General features: G+C 25.9%; 1 protein-coding gene across 2 annotated transcripts; it reads left to right on the top strand.

Moving 5' to 3' along the window:
* The first annotated feature begins 228 nt into the window (after positions 1 to 228).
* On the top strand, positions 229 to 4,609 carry LOC111303946 (zinc finger CCCH domain-containing protein 55-like). 2 transcript variants are annotated; one of them, XM_022900488.2, is made up of 9 exons: positions 229 to 1,442; positions 1,942 to 2,118; positions 2,472 to 2,651; positions 2,740 to 2,837; positions 2,987 to 3,238; positions 3,449 to 3,575; positions 3,752 to 3,973; positions 4,077 to 4,119; positions 4,234 to 4,609. In XM_022900488.2, the coding sequence occupies exons 1-7, from the start codon at positions 550 to 552 to the stop codon at positions 3,948 to 3,950; spliced, it is 1,926 nt and encodes a 641-aa protein (XP_022756223.2). In that variant the 5' UTR covers positions 229 to 549; the 3' UTR covers positions 3,951 to 3,973; positions 4,077 to 4,119; positions 4,234 to 4,609. The 2 variants fall into 2 exon arrangements, with proteins under 2 accessions (XP_022756223.2, XP_022756224.2); XM_022900489.2 differs by having other exon boundaries at positions 237 to 1,442; positions 1,978 to 2,118.
* Positions 4,610 to 19,031: the final 14,422 nt, after the last annotated feature.

Genomic DNA, 19,031 nt, shown 5'->3' with positions numbered 1-19,031 from the left:
TTATCCTTTCTTTCTTTTTTTTTTTTTTGTTTCAATTAATTTCTTTATCATTAAAACTTTTTTGAATAATGATAATAAATTTATTTGATACATTTAAAATGTATGTATATACGATTAAGTTGTACGTAGTATGTATATTTTGAATTTTGATCAAAGAAGGGTTTCTTTCGATTGAAACTTGAGACAGTATATTAGTAGATAGGAAGAAAGAAAAGAGAGGGAGAATTTGGAGAGACGAAGCCCGCTCTTGTTTAACTTCAAAACCCTTCCCATTTGCCTTACCGTACCCACTCCCTCTCTCTTTGTCCGAGCTTTATTTTTATTTTCATTTTTTTAGGATTTTTTTTAAAAGAGGAAAAAAAAAAACAAAAGAAAACAAACTTCGGAAACCAAAACCCCACAATCGCCACTATCTTGTCAGTTTTCACTCTCTTTCTCTTTCTTCCCTTCACCGTCTCCCCCTCCAAGAGACTAAGTAAGAGAAAAACCAAACTCCACAGTTTTTCTCAAACCCAAAAAAAAAAAAGGAAAAAGAGTTGAAAAATCTCCATGGATCTTTATAATACAACCAACGTTTTGTTCAGCAAAATCAAGATTTTGGACCCAGAAAATGCTTCAAAGATCATGGGTTACATCCTTATCCAAGACTTAGCAGAAAGGGATTTGTTGCGTTTAGCCTTTGGTCCTGAAACCCTTTTACAGTCGCTTGTTTTCAAGGCTAAAGCTCACTTAGGACTTTCTTCAAGTACTTTCTCTACTCCTTTGAACCCAATCTCAAGACCCAACAGTTCCAACTCCAACAATTCCCAAAGCCTACTTCCTCCATCATCTCCTAGCCTCATTCCAATAAATGGGTTCTTGGATTTTTCAAAGAAGGTGCCTTCTTGGTCTCCTACTAGCAGCCCCAAGTCAAGTCCTTTTCTTTCTTATGAAAAGATCCACTCTGGGTCTCTCTTAGTTCCTCCAAGGGCTGGGGATAACAACACTGCTTTTATTGATGAGAATCAAATGAGTGATTATTTTTCTTTCTTGAACGATTCTTCCTCTTCTAAGAATGAGGAATTTGTTGGTCATAGAAGGAATTTTTCAGCAAGTGATGCATGTTTTGCGACAGCTGAAGAAGCCGGTGGATTTGATGGTCTTGTAGGTGGTTACAAGCCTTGTCTTTATTTTGCTAGAGGGTTTTGTAAGAATGGTGATAATTGTAAGTTTTCACATGGCGTTGGTGTTTCAGCTGAAAATGTTGATGTTAATGGTGTTATTCTTGGTTCACCTAGTAAAATGGACCTTCTTTATCATCAACATGAGGAAATGATGAGAATGAGAGCAGCAGCTCATCAGCAAAGAGTGGCTGCTGCGCAGTTGATGGCTGGTGTTTCTTCTCCCTTGCCATACGAAAGAAAAACGAATCTTATCTTGCAACAGCAAACTGATACACAGAGGTATATTAAAGATTCCTCAATTTTGTTTCCTGCCGTCTTACCATTGTTTTTGGGCTATTTTATGTTTAAGGTTTTTAATTTTTGATCTAACATTGGGCTTATCTTGGTGGCTATGGGATCCACAATGATTTCTGCATTAGGGTTTGTTTTGGTTTTACATAAAATTTACCCAGAAATAAAGTAGTTACTGACTATTTTGCATTTCTTCGTACTTTTGCTGTATGAATTGATTTCTTTTAGTCAGTTTTTATTTATTTATTTTTTGTTTGTGGTTTACACGTTTCCTGGTTGAATAGTAGAGACATCTTTTTGACTTTTGTCTTTGTTTATGTGATTTGATTCATAAAGTTAATTAATTTGAGTTTAGCTCAGTATTTATAAGATAATTGTTGGTCTTATTTTGGTGGGAGTACTGGCTAGTTAAAAATATAGCATGGGCTATGGCATATTTTCTTTTGTGCTAAATTCTTTTTTTATTTGACGCACTGTGATGTTGCAGAGCTGCTACATTGATATTGGGTGAAGAAATTTGCAGGTTTGCCCAGGGCCGATCTGAGAGAAATGATGTTTTGGCAATGGGATTGGCAGAAAAAGCTAACTCAGCTTCAAAACAGATTTACCTGACTTTTCCTGCGGATAGTACATTTAAAGACGAAGATGTTTCAAACTACTTCAGGTATCTGTTACACTTCTAAATGGTTAGGCAGTTGAACTGAATCAACTTAGTCTCATTCTGATAATAAACCTGATGGCTGAAAATCCATGATTGATTACGTCAAGTCTTGAACCCTGTTGCCTTCTCCAGCTGTTGCATTAGCCTTGAACCCTAAACCCTTAGTTACATATCCACCTTTGTTAGATGAAGTTTCCATTTAATTGTATGTCACTGTTGGTTACTTGATTCTTTTGATACAAAATCCTAAAATGCTTTTGATACCAAAGTGGTTTTCTTTGTTATCAACTAAGGTTTTTGATTTTCTTAAATTTTAAGTTTGTGAATTTACTTTAGTTCTCCTGTATCTTTTAAAGCATGTTTGGACTAGTGCAAGATGTGAGGATCCCTTACCAGCAGAAGCGGATGTTTGGTTTTGTTACTTTTGTCCACCCAGAGACTGTGAAGCTCATTTTGGCGAGAGGAAACCCCCATTACATTTGTGATTCACGTGTGCTTGTTAAGCCCTACAAGGAAAAAGGAAAAGTTCCTGATAAGTACTGCATCTTCTCTTGTTTGCGTTTTTATCTTGCATCTTGCCCTCATTGTTTGTTGATTTTGTAACTTTTAATGGAACAACTGCAGGAGGCAATACCCGCAACAACAGTTTGAGAGAGGGAATTTTTCTCCATGTTCAAGCCCTTCAGTGCTTGACTCTAGGGAGCCATATGACCTTCATGTTGGTAAGCGAAGAAACCGGCATGGCTTTTTGTGGGGTTGTCTGTATTCTGTTCATGTGATTTTTTGCATGAAATGATAGAAGGGAAATGGATTTCTTTTGTTTTATTTTGTCCTTTAGATTTTTGAGTTTCTTAATTTCTCTTATATACAGGGGCAAAGATGTTCTACAATGCACAGGAGATGATGTTGAGAAGAGAATTGGAAGAGCAAACCGAAATCCAGGAAGCTATTGAACTGCAAAGGAGCAGGTTCATGAACTTGCAACTTCCAGACTTCAAGAATGATGGTATTCATCGTCATCAGCGCAGCCTATCTGTTGGTGCTTCTGTTTCCTTGCCTACTTATTCCCATGTCTGTGAAAATGTTCATCCATCTGAAAGCATTAAACAAGAAGTCTCAGAAGGTTTCTAATCAGCCTCAGTTCTATCTCATATTATTATCTTTTTGTTGGATTTGTGAATCTCACTTTGTGTACGTGTGAATGTTCGGATAAATTTCCTTTTCTCTTGTTCTAAAAAAGAAAATAAGATCAAAATCAGTTGTTCTTTTTTTTGGCCAGAGAAAAGGACAAAAAACTTTGCTGTAGTTAAATTTATATTATTTCTTGTGGCAGTCAACGGTGATAATACAGCTGTTGCTGTTCCGTCAACTATGAATGCTGCTGAGCAGGAAGAAGTGAATTCAGCTTGTGTTCAGAAAGATGGAGTTGGAAATACCCAAGAGTGTTCCAACCCCAAAGGGTATGATGTCCCTTAACAACATGGAACTTAATTGTGAAATCTAGATAAAACTTCCAAGAAGTACATATGATGACTTTCTTATTATTTTTAATTTTATACTGCTGTCTTTGGGCTCTTATGGAGTTTATTGTGTTTTAGTTATCTTTCTGATTTGTTTTTATGTCCATTTCTTATAGATACCATGAGAGCAGTGTAGAGCATCCACTTCCTGATAGCCCTTTCGCTTCACCAAAAAAATCTATTGAAAATCACCTCTCTGAGTTTCCTTCTGTTTTGGTGGAAGTAAATGAAAGTCCTGCTTTATGTGCTACTTCATCTTCTGAAAGTTATCCATTACTGCCCATCTCTTCTACTAGTGACATGGCCTCCGCTTAAGTTGTCCTCTTCTTAATTCCAAGGTACTATCACTGCTTTAACGTTGTTATAACTTGATCCCTCCTGCTATGATTACCAGAGTAGAAGGTATTTATTGTAATTGAGATTTTACTTACATTTTCTCAGGTTTTATCATGAGCCTGAAGCCAATGAACTGTAGGAAATAAAGGTAAGCATGGTCAGAAATCAGAAAAGAGTAACAAAAATATATAAACTTATATTTCTTGAATTCCAATCAAATAGCATTCTTCCAATGTTTTTGATGTGATACTTACTGATGCAGAAAAGTAGAGAAGCATATACAAGAAGTATCCCCTAGATGTGTACAGCCAGATTTATAGAATGAAGAGTAGATCTGTAGAGAATATCTCGACAAGATCATCATCATCATCATCATCATCATCTTCAATACGATACTACTAACAGCAAATGCATATTGGAACATAAAGAATAGATGAACTGATTTTTGAGTGTAGGGCTTCTCTTTTCTCCCTTTGCACTCCTTTTGTAGGTTGTTTTCCAACAAACAAAAGCTGAAGAAAACAAGGATAGTTGTTGTATTGTCAATCTATGCATCTTCTTTCACCTTATGTGATAAAAACATTATGTAAAGTTGACTTGTATGAATAGACTTTGAAGCCAGAAATGTGTCCATTTAACACAGCACTTGTTAGGATGTTAGTGAAAATAACTTAAAATTAATCTTGAGCATTCAAAAGGGAAATGCATTGAAGGCTGGAATTGCCATTGAGATGAGATTTCAGAAGATGGGGTTTGGTAATTGGTATATTATTTTATGTTAAACTTTTATTATAGTTATTATGTCATCAGATTTCTTGTTAATAAAGTGAAGAATGTTTGTTGGGTATTGGAAAGTTGGTAAAAAAAGGATTTTCTCTTTTAGCTATGCAGTATCTGCAACTGGTCCACATGAAGGGTTAGGGTCACACTTATTCTTATCACATGGTGGCTGACATTATATAAAGGGGAAGCAGGGTGTCACAGGCACAGCTCCTTTCCCTTTCATGTTTCATTTTTTTTGCAACTTTGTTTTATTTGCTTGCTGGAGCCATAGATTTTTTAAGCTTTAAATCTTTGGTGAGGTTCTACTTCATCCCACTTGCACCTAGCACTGCTACTGCTTTTAAAGTTACGTTGCCAGATATTTTAAAGTTAAAAAGAATTATGGATAAAAGGAAAAAAAGCAAAAGAGTACGACTTAAAAACAACTGTGCTGTGAGGTTGATTCATTTTTCCACCTCATCGCAAAATGAGAAGTGGCTTTTCTCCGTCTCGTAAATTTCATCTTCATCCAAAAATTTAAACTCGAAATCTTCTAAAACAAAATCTTAAACTTTAACGGTTGGAATGTTCCTTGAATATATGGTTTGTTTCTAATTACATCCCTAACAAGAACAACTTGTTGGAGAATAAAGCTAAGAGTGGAAAAGAATAGATACAATAATAAATATAAGAAAACAGAGAAAACAAGGCGAAAAAAATCACGTGTCAGTAGCCTTCATAGTTAGTAGCTTTAGTTGGATTAACGTACCTTGTTTTTGTTGCGATAATAAAGAACTATATATGATTTTAATTGAAATTTGCATCTGAAGTATATTTTGTTCAACAGAGCTCCATTTTCTTTGTGCAACAAATTCCTCTGAGTACAATAATGCGGTAATATTTTTATATCTTTTTTTTTTATAAAAAAATTGTAGTTTAATTATAAAAAATTATAAATATTAGTATTTAAATCCCAAACTTATTATCTAATTTATTTTGACATTAACATAATGCAAAGTAAAAAATGGTTATTAGCCGAAGGTGAACCAAGCCCTTAAAATCCCGATCCGAGACAATAGGAATGTTTAGGTTTACATGTTACGTACCAAGTGTGGTTATCTCGTATTAGTTAGAAGTATTACATAAAGGTGACAAACATACATGGAAGACGTATAAATTTAATTATTATTATTATTAATTTAAAATTTTGACTTCGTGTAATATCTAGCATGTACGAACGAATTTCTTTTATATTGTATATAAAAGTTTTAAAATTTTTATGATTTAAGAATTAATTTCTTTTTTTATATTAAATATAAAATAATTCAAATATGAAATAATTTAAATTTGACTTGATTTATATACATATAATTATTTTTTTCATTTTACGTAGAAATTATGAAATACATTATTCAAGGTCCTCAAACTAAAATGTTGCTTTCAAGTAACGAGTCCTTTTTCAATTAAAAAAAAAAAAGTCATTTTTCAACTTGTCGTTGATCCTTCTTAATGATTAAGACCCACAACTTGCTTTCAATCCTGACCTCATATCATTGACTAACTAACTAATAACTAGCTGGCAAAGATTCAATTACTCAACGATGAAAAGGTAATTTTCTTCGATCTTTGTTGTTATGCAAGAAAATTTCTCAACTAGGAACAACCTCTTTCTTGGAAGAGAATATTTTCCAATTATTGATTTCAATCAAAGATTCTTGTACGAGGAAAAAAAGTCATATATTTGTATATGGTTAAATGTTTAATTTAAGATGTAATATTTGAATTTTTTTAATTAAAAAATTATTTTTAATTTAACTCAATTAAAAATTAAACTTTTATGAAATGTGCTTAAAATATGATTTTTTAACGAATGTGATTTAATCAAAAAAAGATATTTTACATTGAAAATTCTTATACGGTGAAGAAAAAAGGGACATATTATTATTTTAATATTATGGACTTTTTTTTTTCAATCCCCATCGGCTAGAGTAGCATGGGATTGTGTAAAGGTCTTGTTTTCTAAAGTTGTTAACATTATATCAGATAATATTTTAATTTTTTAAAAAAGTATGATATATGTTGATATTAATTATTTTAATATAGTATTTTAGATTTATTGGTTTAGCATAAATATATTTATAAATATGCATGAACTTTCACATTATAATATTATTAATAATCTATAAAATAAATATAAAATATATTAAAAAATCAAATAAATAAGTTTAAAAGTATAAAAAATAATATCATAAATTTTTATGATATTTTTAAATATTTAATCTAATCATATGATATTTAAATAAGTAATTTTTTATATAAATATTAAGCTAAAACCAAAGAGATGACAAAAATTAACCAAAATTTTTTAATTGTTAAACTTTATAAAAAGGAGTATAATTGCTTTCTTGAAAAAAAATTGAAATACTTACAAACTTATATTTGAAAAAATAAAATATAAAATTATAAATTTTGATTTGAAAAAAAATATAAAAAAATAAATAAAAAATAAAAAACTCAAATTTTAATAGTTATTTTGTCAATTAATTTTATTTTTATTACATTAAAAATGGTTAAATAACAGAAAATAAATTAAAATTAAAAAAAATTAAAATAATTATTTCATCAAAATTCATTAAAATTAATTGAAATTAACAAAAATAATCGATATTATTTGATATCAAATTTAATATAAAAAATTATTTTTAAATATATTATATTTTAGTATAATTAAAATATACCAATTGATACGATCATAACAAAACAAAATTAAATTTTATGCTTCTTTTATCACCACTTTAATTTTGTCCCCAAGAACATAGTTATTATTTGGCTGTATGGGATCGTGTAGCCTTTCACCATCACTATATATACACCTCAATCCTGCTACAGGGCTCAACCTCAAGCTTTCCCAACTAGCTATCAGCTGTCAGGATACAATATTACGATACAATAACTACACTGTTTAGTAGGAAGAAAAAAAAAATAGAGGGGAAGGATAAAGGTGAGAAAAAAAATGAATGAAAAGAAGATCTTGTTTTTCCATCCCAAATTAAAACCCTTATATTGATGAAGAGAGAGAAAAACAAACAATGGATAGCATTTTTTTTTTTTAATGACTAGTGGATAGCCTTAATACTAAGCTTAAATGTCTAAAAATTTATTATAGGTGTTGAGATTGCTTTGAATTTCTTTAATTGGTTTCAGGTATATATGAAAAAAATAGATGAAAATTTAATCATTTTAATATGAGTGGGTGAATATGTATAAAATAGCCTTGGCTAAAGTTAAAATGCATAAAATATATAACAACTTTCTATAAAAAAAAATGCATGTTTAATATCTATTATTTCTAGTAGGCCTATTGATCTAAACAAATGAAGATTCATTATTGGTAAAATTTAAAAATTTTATAACCAATATATATAGAATATTTTTTTTCATTTTTAATATAAGTAAATTACATGAATGATCATTAAAATTTTATAAAATTTTTATTTTAATTTTTAATTTTTAATTTTATCGAATAAGTCATTAAAGTTTCTCGACTATGTCAAATTTGATTATCCCTAAAGATTTTATTTAATCAAGTGGCAAAAAAAAACATGTTTTGTCAAATAAATTGTTAAATCAATGGAATCACAAATCTTGATTTTTTAGATGTAATTTTTATTTAAAAAACAAAATCATAAATCGACAATTGAAAAGAGAAAAGTAGAAAAAAAAAAAAAAAAAGGAATGAGGGAAATAAATAAAAGGACGTAAATTTTCATTGATGTGGCGGCAAATGTAGTAGCCACATTATTTCTCATCACTTGGTTAGATGAAATATGTGAGGAAGATCATTCTGGATAGTTGGCAAATTTTAATTATCAATTTGGGTAAATTAAATTTTAATGATTTTTATTAAAAATCAATAATTAAAATAAGAGTTTTGTTAATATTTATTAATGAATTAAATATAAAAATGACCTTTTATTATATATTTTTTATTAATTTAATATTTATAATTTTTATTTTTTCATCTACTTTGATATTTGAGATTAATATCATTAGTCGATTAGTTAACGTGATATAAATATTTAATAAAATATTAACACATTTCAAAAAAATTTAGGTTACTTTATCATCAATTATTATGTCAGCATTAAAAGAAATTTTTTTAAAAATTTTCAAAAACTTCTTAAAATTCTAAATAATTTTTAAACAATTTTAAAAAATATATGAAAACTTAAAAATTAAAAAAATCACAAAATTTTTAAAAAATCCAAAAAATATTAAAATTTTCAAAAAAAATAAAATTTTCTTAAAATTAAAAAACTTAAAAATTTAAAATAAAAAAAATTTTGGAAAAATCTAAAAATATTTTAAAACTTGTAAATTTTTTTTTAAAAGTTACAAATATTTTTCCATTTTTTTGAATGATAGAAGTTTAAAATTTTTTTATATATTTTATTAAATTTTTATATTTATGATTTTTTTATTTTGATTAAAATTTAAGTTTTTTTATTTCCTATTTTTCAAAAAAATTTTAATTTTTAAATAATTTTAACTTATTTTTTTATTTTAATTTTTTAGAATTTTTTTCAAATTTTAAAGAATTTTTTAATAAATTTTCAAATTTATAAAAAAGCTTTAGGTTTTATTAATTTTCAAAATTTTGGAAAAAAATTAAAATTTTTTATTTTAAAATTTAATTTTTTGTGAATCTTTTTTTTTTTTAATTTTAAGAATTTTGTAGTTTTATTAAAACTTTCTTTTTTATTTTCCATTTTTTGGATTTTTATTAAAATTTTGAGATTTTAATTTTTTTTAAGATTCAATAATTTTCTAAATTTTTATAATTTCTAGAAATATTTCATATATAATTTTTAATTTTTTTTATAATTTTTAAAAATATTTTAGATTTTTATTTTCTTTTTAAATTTTACTATTAATGTTGATGTGATAATTGATGGCGTGATATTGACTAAACATTTAACATGTGTCAGCATTTATTAGTTGTTTATGTCACGTCAATAAATTAACTAATAACGATAATTTTAAATATTAAAGTGAAAGATGAAATAAAATTTCAATGTCAAACTAACAATTTTATTTCTTTATATACTACATTGACAAAAAAAATAGTGTAAGGGCTATTTTCATATTTAGTAGCAATTTGGATCGCACCGCACCGAAGCTTAGCGCATCTTCAATTGAAACCAAATGTCAACTCTAATAAGGTCAAATTAGCATAAATTTCTTATTAATTTTTTTTTTTAATTGCAGCTACAGTATTTTTTTTTTCAAACATAGTTACAGTAAATTATATTATTATTTTCAATTTTACTACGGTCAATCTCACTATCCATCCAAATGGAGTCTTAGAGTGGCTGTTAATCGGATCAATTGTTAAATTAATAAAATATTTAAAAATATAAATATTTTAAAAATTTAATCCATTATATGATAAATAACAAAATTATATTGTAGATAATTTCATAGTTAAAAAAATTAAAATATATAACATAATATAATAAGTGTGAAAAAGTATATATACTTAAGAAATATATAATAAAGTAAAATTAAAAAAATAAATTTAAAATTTAAAATCCTAATTTAAACTCTAAAAATACTAGTCTAAATGTCAAATAATTCAACCATATTAATTTAAAAAATCAAACAAAAATAAATACCCTAAAAAACTTAAAAATGAAAAAAAAATAATATTATAAAAAGAAAAAACTCATGTAAAATATAAATTAAAAAAAAAAAAATTCAAAATGATGATACTTGATACAAAATCAACCAAACTCCAAATTGATGGATAAAGTTTTAATTTTAACTAATCAAGTCTTGACCTTAACGTGTCATTTAAAAAAAGAAATGAGAAAGGGGCTATAGTTTTTAAATTGATTTTTTAGTATGCATAAAGTGCAAGAGAAGAGAACATCATTTCATTTATATTTTATATTTTATTTCAAAATATATTATTTTAATTAAGTAATACAATAATCCATAGTTTTAATTATAAAAACTAAATTAATTATAATAATTTTTAAGTTCATTTTATTAAAAAAATTTAAACTTATCTAATTTTATAAAATTCGATTGATTTACTAATTTATTAATTAAATTATTAATTCAATATGATTTAAAGTGGGTTAATTATACATTTTATTTAATAACAAGACTAAAACAATTTTGATATTGTTTAATCGATTCAATAAATGATTTGATTCAATTCTAATAATTATGTTTAATCGATGTAATACTACTAAAGTACTGTTTATTCATTTTATTATGAAAAGTGTTAATTTTTGTAATCTAAGTTTAAATAATGAGTTTTAGATTCAACTTTGTATGAATTTAATTTAATTTTATGTTAAATTTATTTAATTTATTGATTTATTTATTTGATTATTGAATAATTTTTTATATATAAAAGAAATCTATGCACATCCATATACATAATATTAAAATTGAATGCTGACAAAATCTTTGCAGCATTTGCTGCTTTTGAGTGCCACATCCTCAATTAAAGGAAAATTTGGTTTCCAATTGCTGGCCATTGGCATGTAGTGAATCAAAAGCATTAATGAGCTTTGCAGCAAGAAGTAAGACATCAGCCAACCTCATTTATTATCATCCATCTTTTGTTAATTTTTTTTTAAAATTTCAAAATTATTTAATTATTTTTATTGCTATTTTTATAATATTGTGCAATTTAATCTATTAAAAAAATCATACGAAACTGAGGTAAAATTTAGTATTTGATTATAATTATAACCTTTTTTATATTTATAACTAAAAAATTGGCCAATAAATGAAAGTAGAAAATCCTGGGCTGGCTTATTTGTATCTATTACTTATCAACAGAAAATAACAGAAAGACGAAAAAGGAGGAGCCCAAGTTGGAAATCATGAAGGGAATAAATTCAAATTGAAAGTCATCCATGCATCACTCAACAATGGAAGATTAAAAAAAATAAAAAAAATTGAACATTCTAACTTTTTTATTTTTCAATATTAGACAGTGTTCATGGTCCCCTAACAACATCAAACTTACATCGCCCCTGCCAGCCAATCAATCAATCGATTAAGACTAACACCATATGCAGATTTTAATCATACTAGCACATATGGGACCCTTGGCATCCAAGCCATTTTAAGCTGGTGCTCCCATTTCCATCAGTTCAGTGACGGACTTATGATGCTTTTTGTGTTTATTTAAAAAATATATATATATATATAATATTGTTAATAAATTTATTAATTTTATTCAAAAAATATTTAAAATTTTTTACATATTCAATAAAAAATTTCATTTTTAATTTTTTATTGTTCAAAATTTGAAACGTACATAAACATCCACCTCCAAAATCCGCCGCAGTTCTAACATAGTTTCATTGTACGACCTAAAAACTTAAAAAAAAAAAAAAAAAGCTCCCGTATATAGCAATTAGCCAATGCAGAAAAAGCAACGCCCATTCCGTATTAAGTGGCCCATAAGCAAATGCCATGAGTCATGATTGCCTTGTAATAAACCCAAATTGCTTCTTGTTTGCATGATATCAGCTCCTTGTTTGGATGATGTCAGCTTGGCTTTGAAAAATGTTCGCCTCTGTTGAAGGGGCTTCTAAATATACAACAATATCGTCTTTATACATATTCTATTTTTTTTTTTAAATATTCACGTAACAAATAGTAATTTTAGTTTTTAATAAATGATAAAATTATCCTCAAAAATTTATACATTCAGCTCTTCATCTTTTTCTGAATTCAATGATGGAGAAAATTATATTGTATTTTTATAAACGATTTTCAAGAATGCAATTGTATTTTTTGAAATGGATTTAGGAAAATATAATATAATTATCAAAAATTTATTTATGAAATTTATATTATATTATCAAAAATCTATTTCTAAAAATACATAAATTTTTGTTTAAATATATATTTAATTATAAACTCTTGATAACGTTTAATTTTAATTTAAATAAAATAAATATATTTAATCTTAAAATAAATAATACAAATGTAAGAATATTGGAGACAAGTTCTCAAGCAAGCACAGGTGAGAGAGGTCAAGTCATATGTACCCATGCTTACTTGGTTATATGTGTGAATGTAAGAGACAAGTTAGTTTTGAAGCATACATGGACTTAAAGATGTTTTTGTCTTAAGATCAAAAAATCAAGAACACTGAAAATTAGAAAAGGTGTTCTTGGTTTTCTAGAATCTTCAGAGAAAAAATAAGTTTGTATCATGCATGCTTGAAAACATTCATTTTAGTTCCATTCACACACATGATCAAGTTAATGGATCTACAAGCGCATATTTATTTAATTAAGTCATTCTTGAATAGCTTATGGGATATAGATTATCATGAGTAAGGTTTCTAGTGATTATAGGTAAGAAATTCACTTTCGAAAGTTCTTAAATGTTTTTGAAAATGAATATTCAAGAAGTTTTAATACTTTTCGAAAATAGATATTTGAGAAACTTTAATGCTCGTTGAAAATCCATTTCCAAGAACCATCAATGATTCTATAAAATGGATATTTGAGAAGTTTTAAAACTTCTCAGAAATGGATATCCAAAAATCATTGAAGCTTTTTAGAAATAAATTTTTGAAAAGCCTTAAAATTTCTCAGATGTCCATTTCCTAGAAGCTTGATTTCACTTAAATCCTATTGCAAATACTAACCTATATTCACATGATTTAAACCACAATTTAACCAAAATCAATCAAAAACAATGTACGAATTTTACCTTTAATCACTAAAAAATTAAAAAACATAAGTAATTTAGGGTTAATTTGATGGATTTAGGGTTTTTTTTTACTAAAAAGTGAAAAGAAAAGAAGAGAGAAAGGGTTGGAATGAAAAATAGAAAGTGGAGAGTGGGGGTGTATTTAGTAGAAATAAAAAATTAAAATTTGAATTTGGGTTGTATTTTGAAGTGAGTTGTATAAAATAATAAATTAGGTGTAAATAGAATTCCTCCTTTGCAACACACCCCAATATTTTGATTATTTCCTATAATACTAGAGCATGGGATGTGTGAGGACCAGATTGACTTTCACCTCAATGACTTAACAAATCTCTATACTAGAATCTATGGTTTTAATATTGTTTCTATCGAAGAAAGATGCTCTTATCTTATCAAAGTTTTTTCTTTGTCCTACGTTATAGGAACCTTCCAAGTTTCATCTTATATAAAGTTAGAAAAATAGGTTAAAATATGCTAGAGGTCTTTATATTTTATAAAAATTTGGAATTTAGTCTATTATATTTTATGAAAATTTAGAATTTAATCTATGTATTGTAATTTATAAAATTTTAGTTATAGTACTATTTTGATTTGATAATTTTGGTCTAATTACAAATTCTATTAATTTTTTTTTATTAAAAATGCTGATGTGAGCATTTACTTTGTTTATGTATGATTATTTTGTTGACGTGATAGCTTAGATTGATGAAATTAGTAGTTAAACTATATAAATGGTTTATGTACTCACACGAAATTTGAAATTCAGTTTTTTTACTCGCACGAAATTTAAAATTTGATCTCTATACTCGTAAAAAATTTAAAATTTAGTTTTTCTAATCTAAATATATTTTTTGAAATTTTTATAAGTTTTTTAGTTTTTAAAAAATACTAAATTTCAAATATATTTTAGTCCCTCTACTATAGAAATATTTTTGAAATATATTAATTTTTATTTTATATAGTTAAGTATTAATAATATCATATGAATAATAATATTATTATTATCATTTATGTTAATCAATTATAATATTAATAATTTAAATTAATATATCAAGGTTAATATTATTTTAATTAGTTTAAATATATCACATAACAAAATTTATAAGGAACCAATCTATTGAATAAAAATTCGTTTGTAATGTATCTGAAATAGATCATGAATGAAATGATCATTTCATCCAACCAAACAAAATAAAATATTCAAATCTAGATTCTTACAAGAAATGCATTCTTATCTATTCGAAAGATGAACTTTAAATTCTAACAAAATGAAATGAGCAAATAATTTATTTGATAAACTGAAACATTAATATTGTATACCATAATGAGAACTTTTAATTTTTTAGATCTTAAAAAAAAACTTATCAAATAATAAGGTTAATTTTAAAATTGATACACATTAAGTTTAGTAAATTACTTTAATGTATTTAGAATCTTGAACCTATATTTGATTAAAAAAATCATTTAAATAGAGTTTAATTTAAAGGAAATAGATAATTTTACTCTTATACAATGTAATTATAATTATAATTCATTTAATAAATTAATAAAAAATAATAATTTTATTAAAATTATATAGCACTAAAACAATTAAGATTTTTAGTAACAATTTTCTTGTGACCATAAGTAATTTTGTCACAAATATTAGGTTTATTGAGACAAAATTTTTATGTGACACTATTGTCATAAGTAATTGTGATGTATCGTTGTTTGGTCACTATTATAATAGTTATTGTGATAGTGTAAGTTTCTTCACAATTAAATCGTCACTATAATATAATTATTGTGACACAATATAGTTTGTCATTAAAGAGTTGTCACCAATAAAATGCATAAATTGGCGTCGATTGATTTTTGCAGGGAATAATATATTAGTGACCACATATAAAGTTGTCATTGCTTTTGAACATTGTTGTGATGACAAAAATTGTTTATAACTTTATAATTTAGCTATTGTTGTGAAAATTTTTGTTACAATTAAACATAACAAATTAGTGTCAATTATATGTTGTCACAATAATAAGTTTACTATTGTGACTATTAAAATTGTCACTATTGTGAAAATTTTAGTGACAAGAATCTAGTTTGTCACCATTTATATTGATAAATTTAAGAAATTATTTTTTATTACAAAAGCAATTCGTATATCATCAAATTTATTTTTTTTATTACAATAACAATTGTAAAAGGTATTCTAATAAAAGTATTTCAAACTGCTAATATTAAAAATTCATCACCAATATTTGCATATAAATAAATATTTACAAAATAAAACATTTGTCTCATCTTAGTCTCTTATCTTATACAACAACTGAAATAGTTATTATGATCATAGTTATCAAATCTAAGCAATATGATATTTTGTCTCAACGACTCAACCTTATCTCAATTCGACTCTTTAATTGGATCATTTGTATAATTGATTTGAGAAAATTTTTTTATCCATAGGGTATGAAAAAACTGATGATCTATTGAGTTATTTATTGATCTGAGTCAATTAAATATTATGATTTTTCAAATCATTTTTAGTTTAATTTTTATATAGTAATTATTTTCTTATAATTTTCACTAAAAAGGATTACTTTCTTAAAAGAAGTTAAAAGTAAAAATATATAATTATAAAAAATAAAAAGTAAAAAAAAAACTTTGTAAGGTAAGTATTTTTTGTATGTTTTAAAAAGATAATGGATATTTTCAATTTTTATATCATAATTTTTAGTTTATATAATATTTTAAAATGTTTTAATTGGTCCAACATTCACTTAAAAGATTCAACGGTTGAACCATTGACTTTTGAGTCATTATCCAATCTAATTCTAATAAATATAGTTACAATTTTTATAATTTTTTGGCAAGTAACTAAATTTATTTGTATTGATTATGCAAGCAAAATTTTAAATTAATTTAGTATTTTTATCATTCTGATCCAAAATAATATTTTTTTAATATATATTAAAAATTAAAAATTTATTATTATCAAATAAATAATTAAATAATTTAAATTTACTTAAATTTTGATATGTTTAATCTAAATAATAAGATTCAACATTTAAATTAATAAAATATAAATAATATTAAATTTAATTAATTTTACATTGCAGGTGATCTCTATTTTCGGGTGTATAGATGAACTTAGATGACATTTCATACAAATTTTTATTAATCGAAAGGTATCCAAAACGGATTGTATTCTCAATCATTGGATCCAAAGTGTTGTGAAAAAAAAACCTATTTGAGTTTTGAGGCAAACACTTAGTCGTTTCATAACAACATTCTTTGCTTTTTGGTTTTAGATCTTTGTCCAATTTCATTTATGTTCTTCGATCTTTTTGCAATTGTTCTTTTTTTATTGATCAAATCTATTCAATCTTTGTCTTCGATAAAACACTTGCTTTCGAATCTTAAGCACTTAGACCCAATGGTACCCCTTCTTCTTTCATTCTCTCTCCCAATCCTATCTTAGTAGGAGTAGCCCTTTCTTTTGGTAACCTTACTTGTTTACTAATTTCTTAGACCAGCAACACTTTTTATGGTAATTTTTTTCTTTCTTTTTAAAGTATTTTGGGTAATTTAATGTTTAGGGTTGAATTGTACTTGTTATGTTAGGAAAAATTAGCATTTGGTTTAGGCATTTATTGTTTTGCTTTAATATAATGAAATTTTAAAAATTGGCAAAGAGAAATTAGGCATTTTTTGTTTAATTTAAAAATATGTTGTTTTGCTATCTAATTTTTTAGAATGAATGATGATTCACTTATTAAACATCAGTTTTAATGTTTGTTGACATGATTTTATTGGATGTGGTAAAAGCATATTAATTTTATGGATTTATAGAATACAATATTTGGATACTTAACAGAACAAGTGGAAGGAAAAAGTAATTTATGATAATAGCTAATTTAATAAGCAAATATGAAAATATTCTCTCTTTACTCTTGATTCCTAGTTTGTTATAAGTTTTTAATGTGGAAAGATAGTTCCTGACACTTTGAAAATGGTTTTTAAACTATATTGATTATTTCATATACCACTTTTGTACTTATCTTACTAGTGTTAATTACTTAAGTATGATGTTATTCGTTTTCCTCTTTTCTTAGGATCATATGGTTGTTCTTTGGTGTTTTAAACTTTTAGGTATTTTATTCTTAGGTATTGAATCTTTTCTTAGCACTCAGGGTTGTTGAGCCTTTTAACTTCTTTCAGGAGATCAACTGGTAATAAGGAAGGAGACTGGATGCCGTTTAGGCATGGGAATCAACATTTATATTTCATCTGTTTTGTTGAGATATGACAAGGATGAATCTATAGTTGCCTTGCCAGTTGATGAACTAATAGAAAAAATTGATGGCTTTGATGGTGTTTCCTAGGTATTTATTGTTTAAGATTTGATGTTTTCTTAATGACATTATAAATTGTTTCCTACATTCCTTAAGCTAATTTTTCTTAGTTTTCTTTGGTTTCTTTAATTTCCTTAACTAGTGTGTTGGTGCAAAACACAAATATGAAATAGAAAAACACTTGTAAGGTAGGAAACATATTTGTGGCATGATCAGTGATGAAGTTAATAATGCTCTACTCTTAAAAAGGCTAACATTGGTATAACTATTCCCTTTTATAAGTTAACAAAACTTTCTTCTTATATGTTAGTAATAAATTATTTAATGATGTTTTATTTTTTAGGCCAACAAAGTTTGTTACATTAGTAACAAACTTTCACCACACACAAACAGGCTCATTATATCGAAGGATCTTTTGCTTCTATCTAGATCAACGTATGACATTTGAATGTAGCCTAGGTTCATGTTAGTTCTCTATTAGCTTGAAATATTATTTGGGGTCAATAATATTAATTTTAGGTTTGTGCTTGTTTCTATTAATTATTTTTTATTATAATGCTTTATTGTTGGATTTAGCATTTTGGTTTTATTCACTAATTATAAAGCCAAATGATGGGGTTGGTAGAGAAGGAAATAACTGAGTTTGTTTTCTTCATCGAAATGGTGGAAAGTCTAAATGACTAAATGACTTTAAGTTGGGCCTTGTTAATTAAATGCTACTTTTGTATTCTTTGGTATGTTTAACTTTAAAACAAACTTCTTTTTCTAGTGAGAGACTTATTTTTTACTATTTTAATTGGATTCTCAAATTAAGATTTTATATAGTTTAATAGTATTATATATTTAATAATTATTAAATATATCATGCCCATTTCTTTTATTACATTTAGCTATATTTAAGTTCAAAACGAATTAGCAATTGTATAAAATAATTTTTTTAAACCATTTATTGACTTATTAATTTTTTTCATATTTTTGTTTGTTTTGTAGGAAAATAAGAAAAGTGATTTTGTTAGGATCATCTATCAACTTCTAGCTTAGATTTCCACCTAGATTGACATTCCTTTTGTAGTAATTTAGTTTTTGGTGGAAAGATATTAGTATGGTTTTAATTAATAATTGTATTTTAGATATTACTTTTCAGATTTTTTGAATTTTGGAATTAAAAACATGTCATATATTTTGGTCATTTTATTTGTTTTTAAAT

Source organism: Durio zibethinus, chromosome 13, assembly GCF_047325235.1.
Source record: "Durio zibethinus cultivar Kanyao isolate XHJ-2024 chromosome 13, ASM4732523v1, whole genome shotgun sequence".
Lineage (NCBI taxonomy): Eukaryota > Viridiplantae > Streptophyta > Magnoliopsida > Malvales > Malvaceae > Durio > Durio zibethinus.
Note: the sequence above shows the minus strand (reverse complement) of the source record. Positions and strands in the feature narration are given on the sequence as shown.

What these genes read in the sequence shown, in the direction of transcription:
- LOC111303946 (XM_022900488.2), top strand. Translation starts at nt 550, where the DNA reads ATGGATCTTTATAATACAACCAACGTTTTGTTCAGCAAAATCAAGATT. An exon ending in GATGTTTCAAACTACTTCAG is followed by an intron (nt 2,119 to 2,471) that starts GTATCTGTTACA and finishes TATCTTTTAAAG; the next exon opens with CATGTTTGGACTAGTGCAAG. An exon ending in GCCATATGACCTTCATGTTG is followed by an intron (nt 2,838 to 2,986) that starts GTAAGCGAAGAA and finishes TCTTATATACAG; the next exon opens with GGGCAAAGATGTTCTACAAT.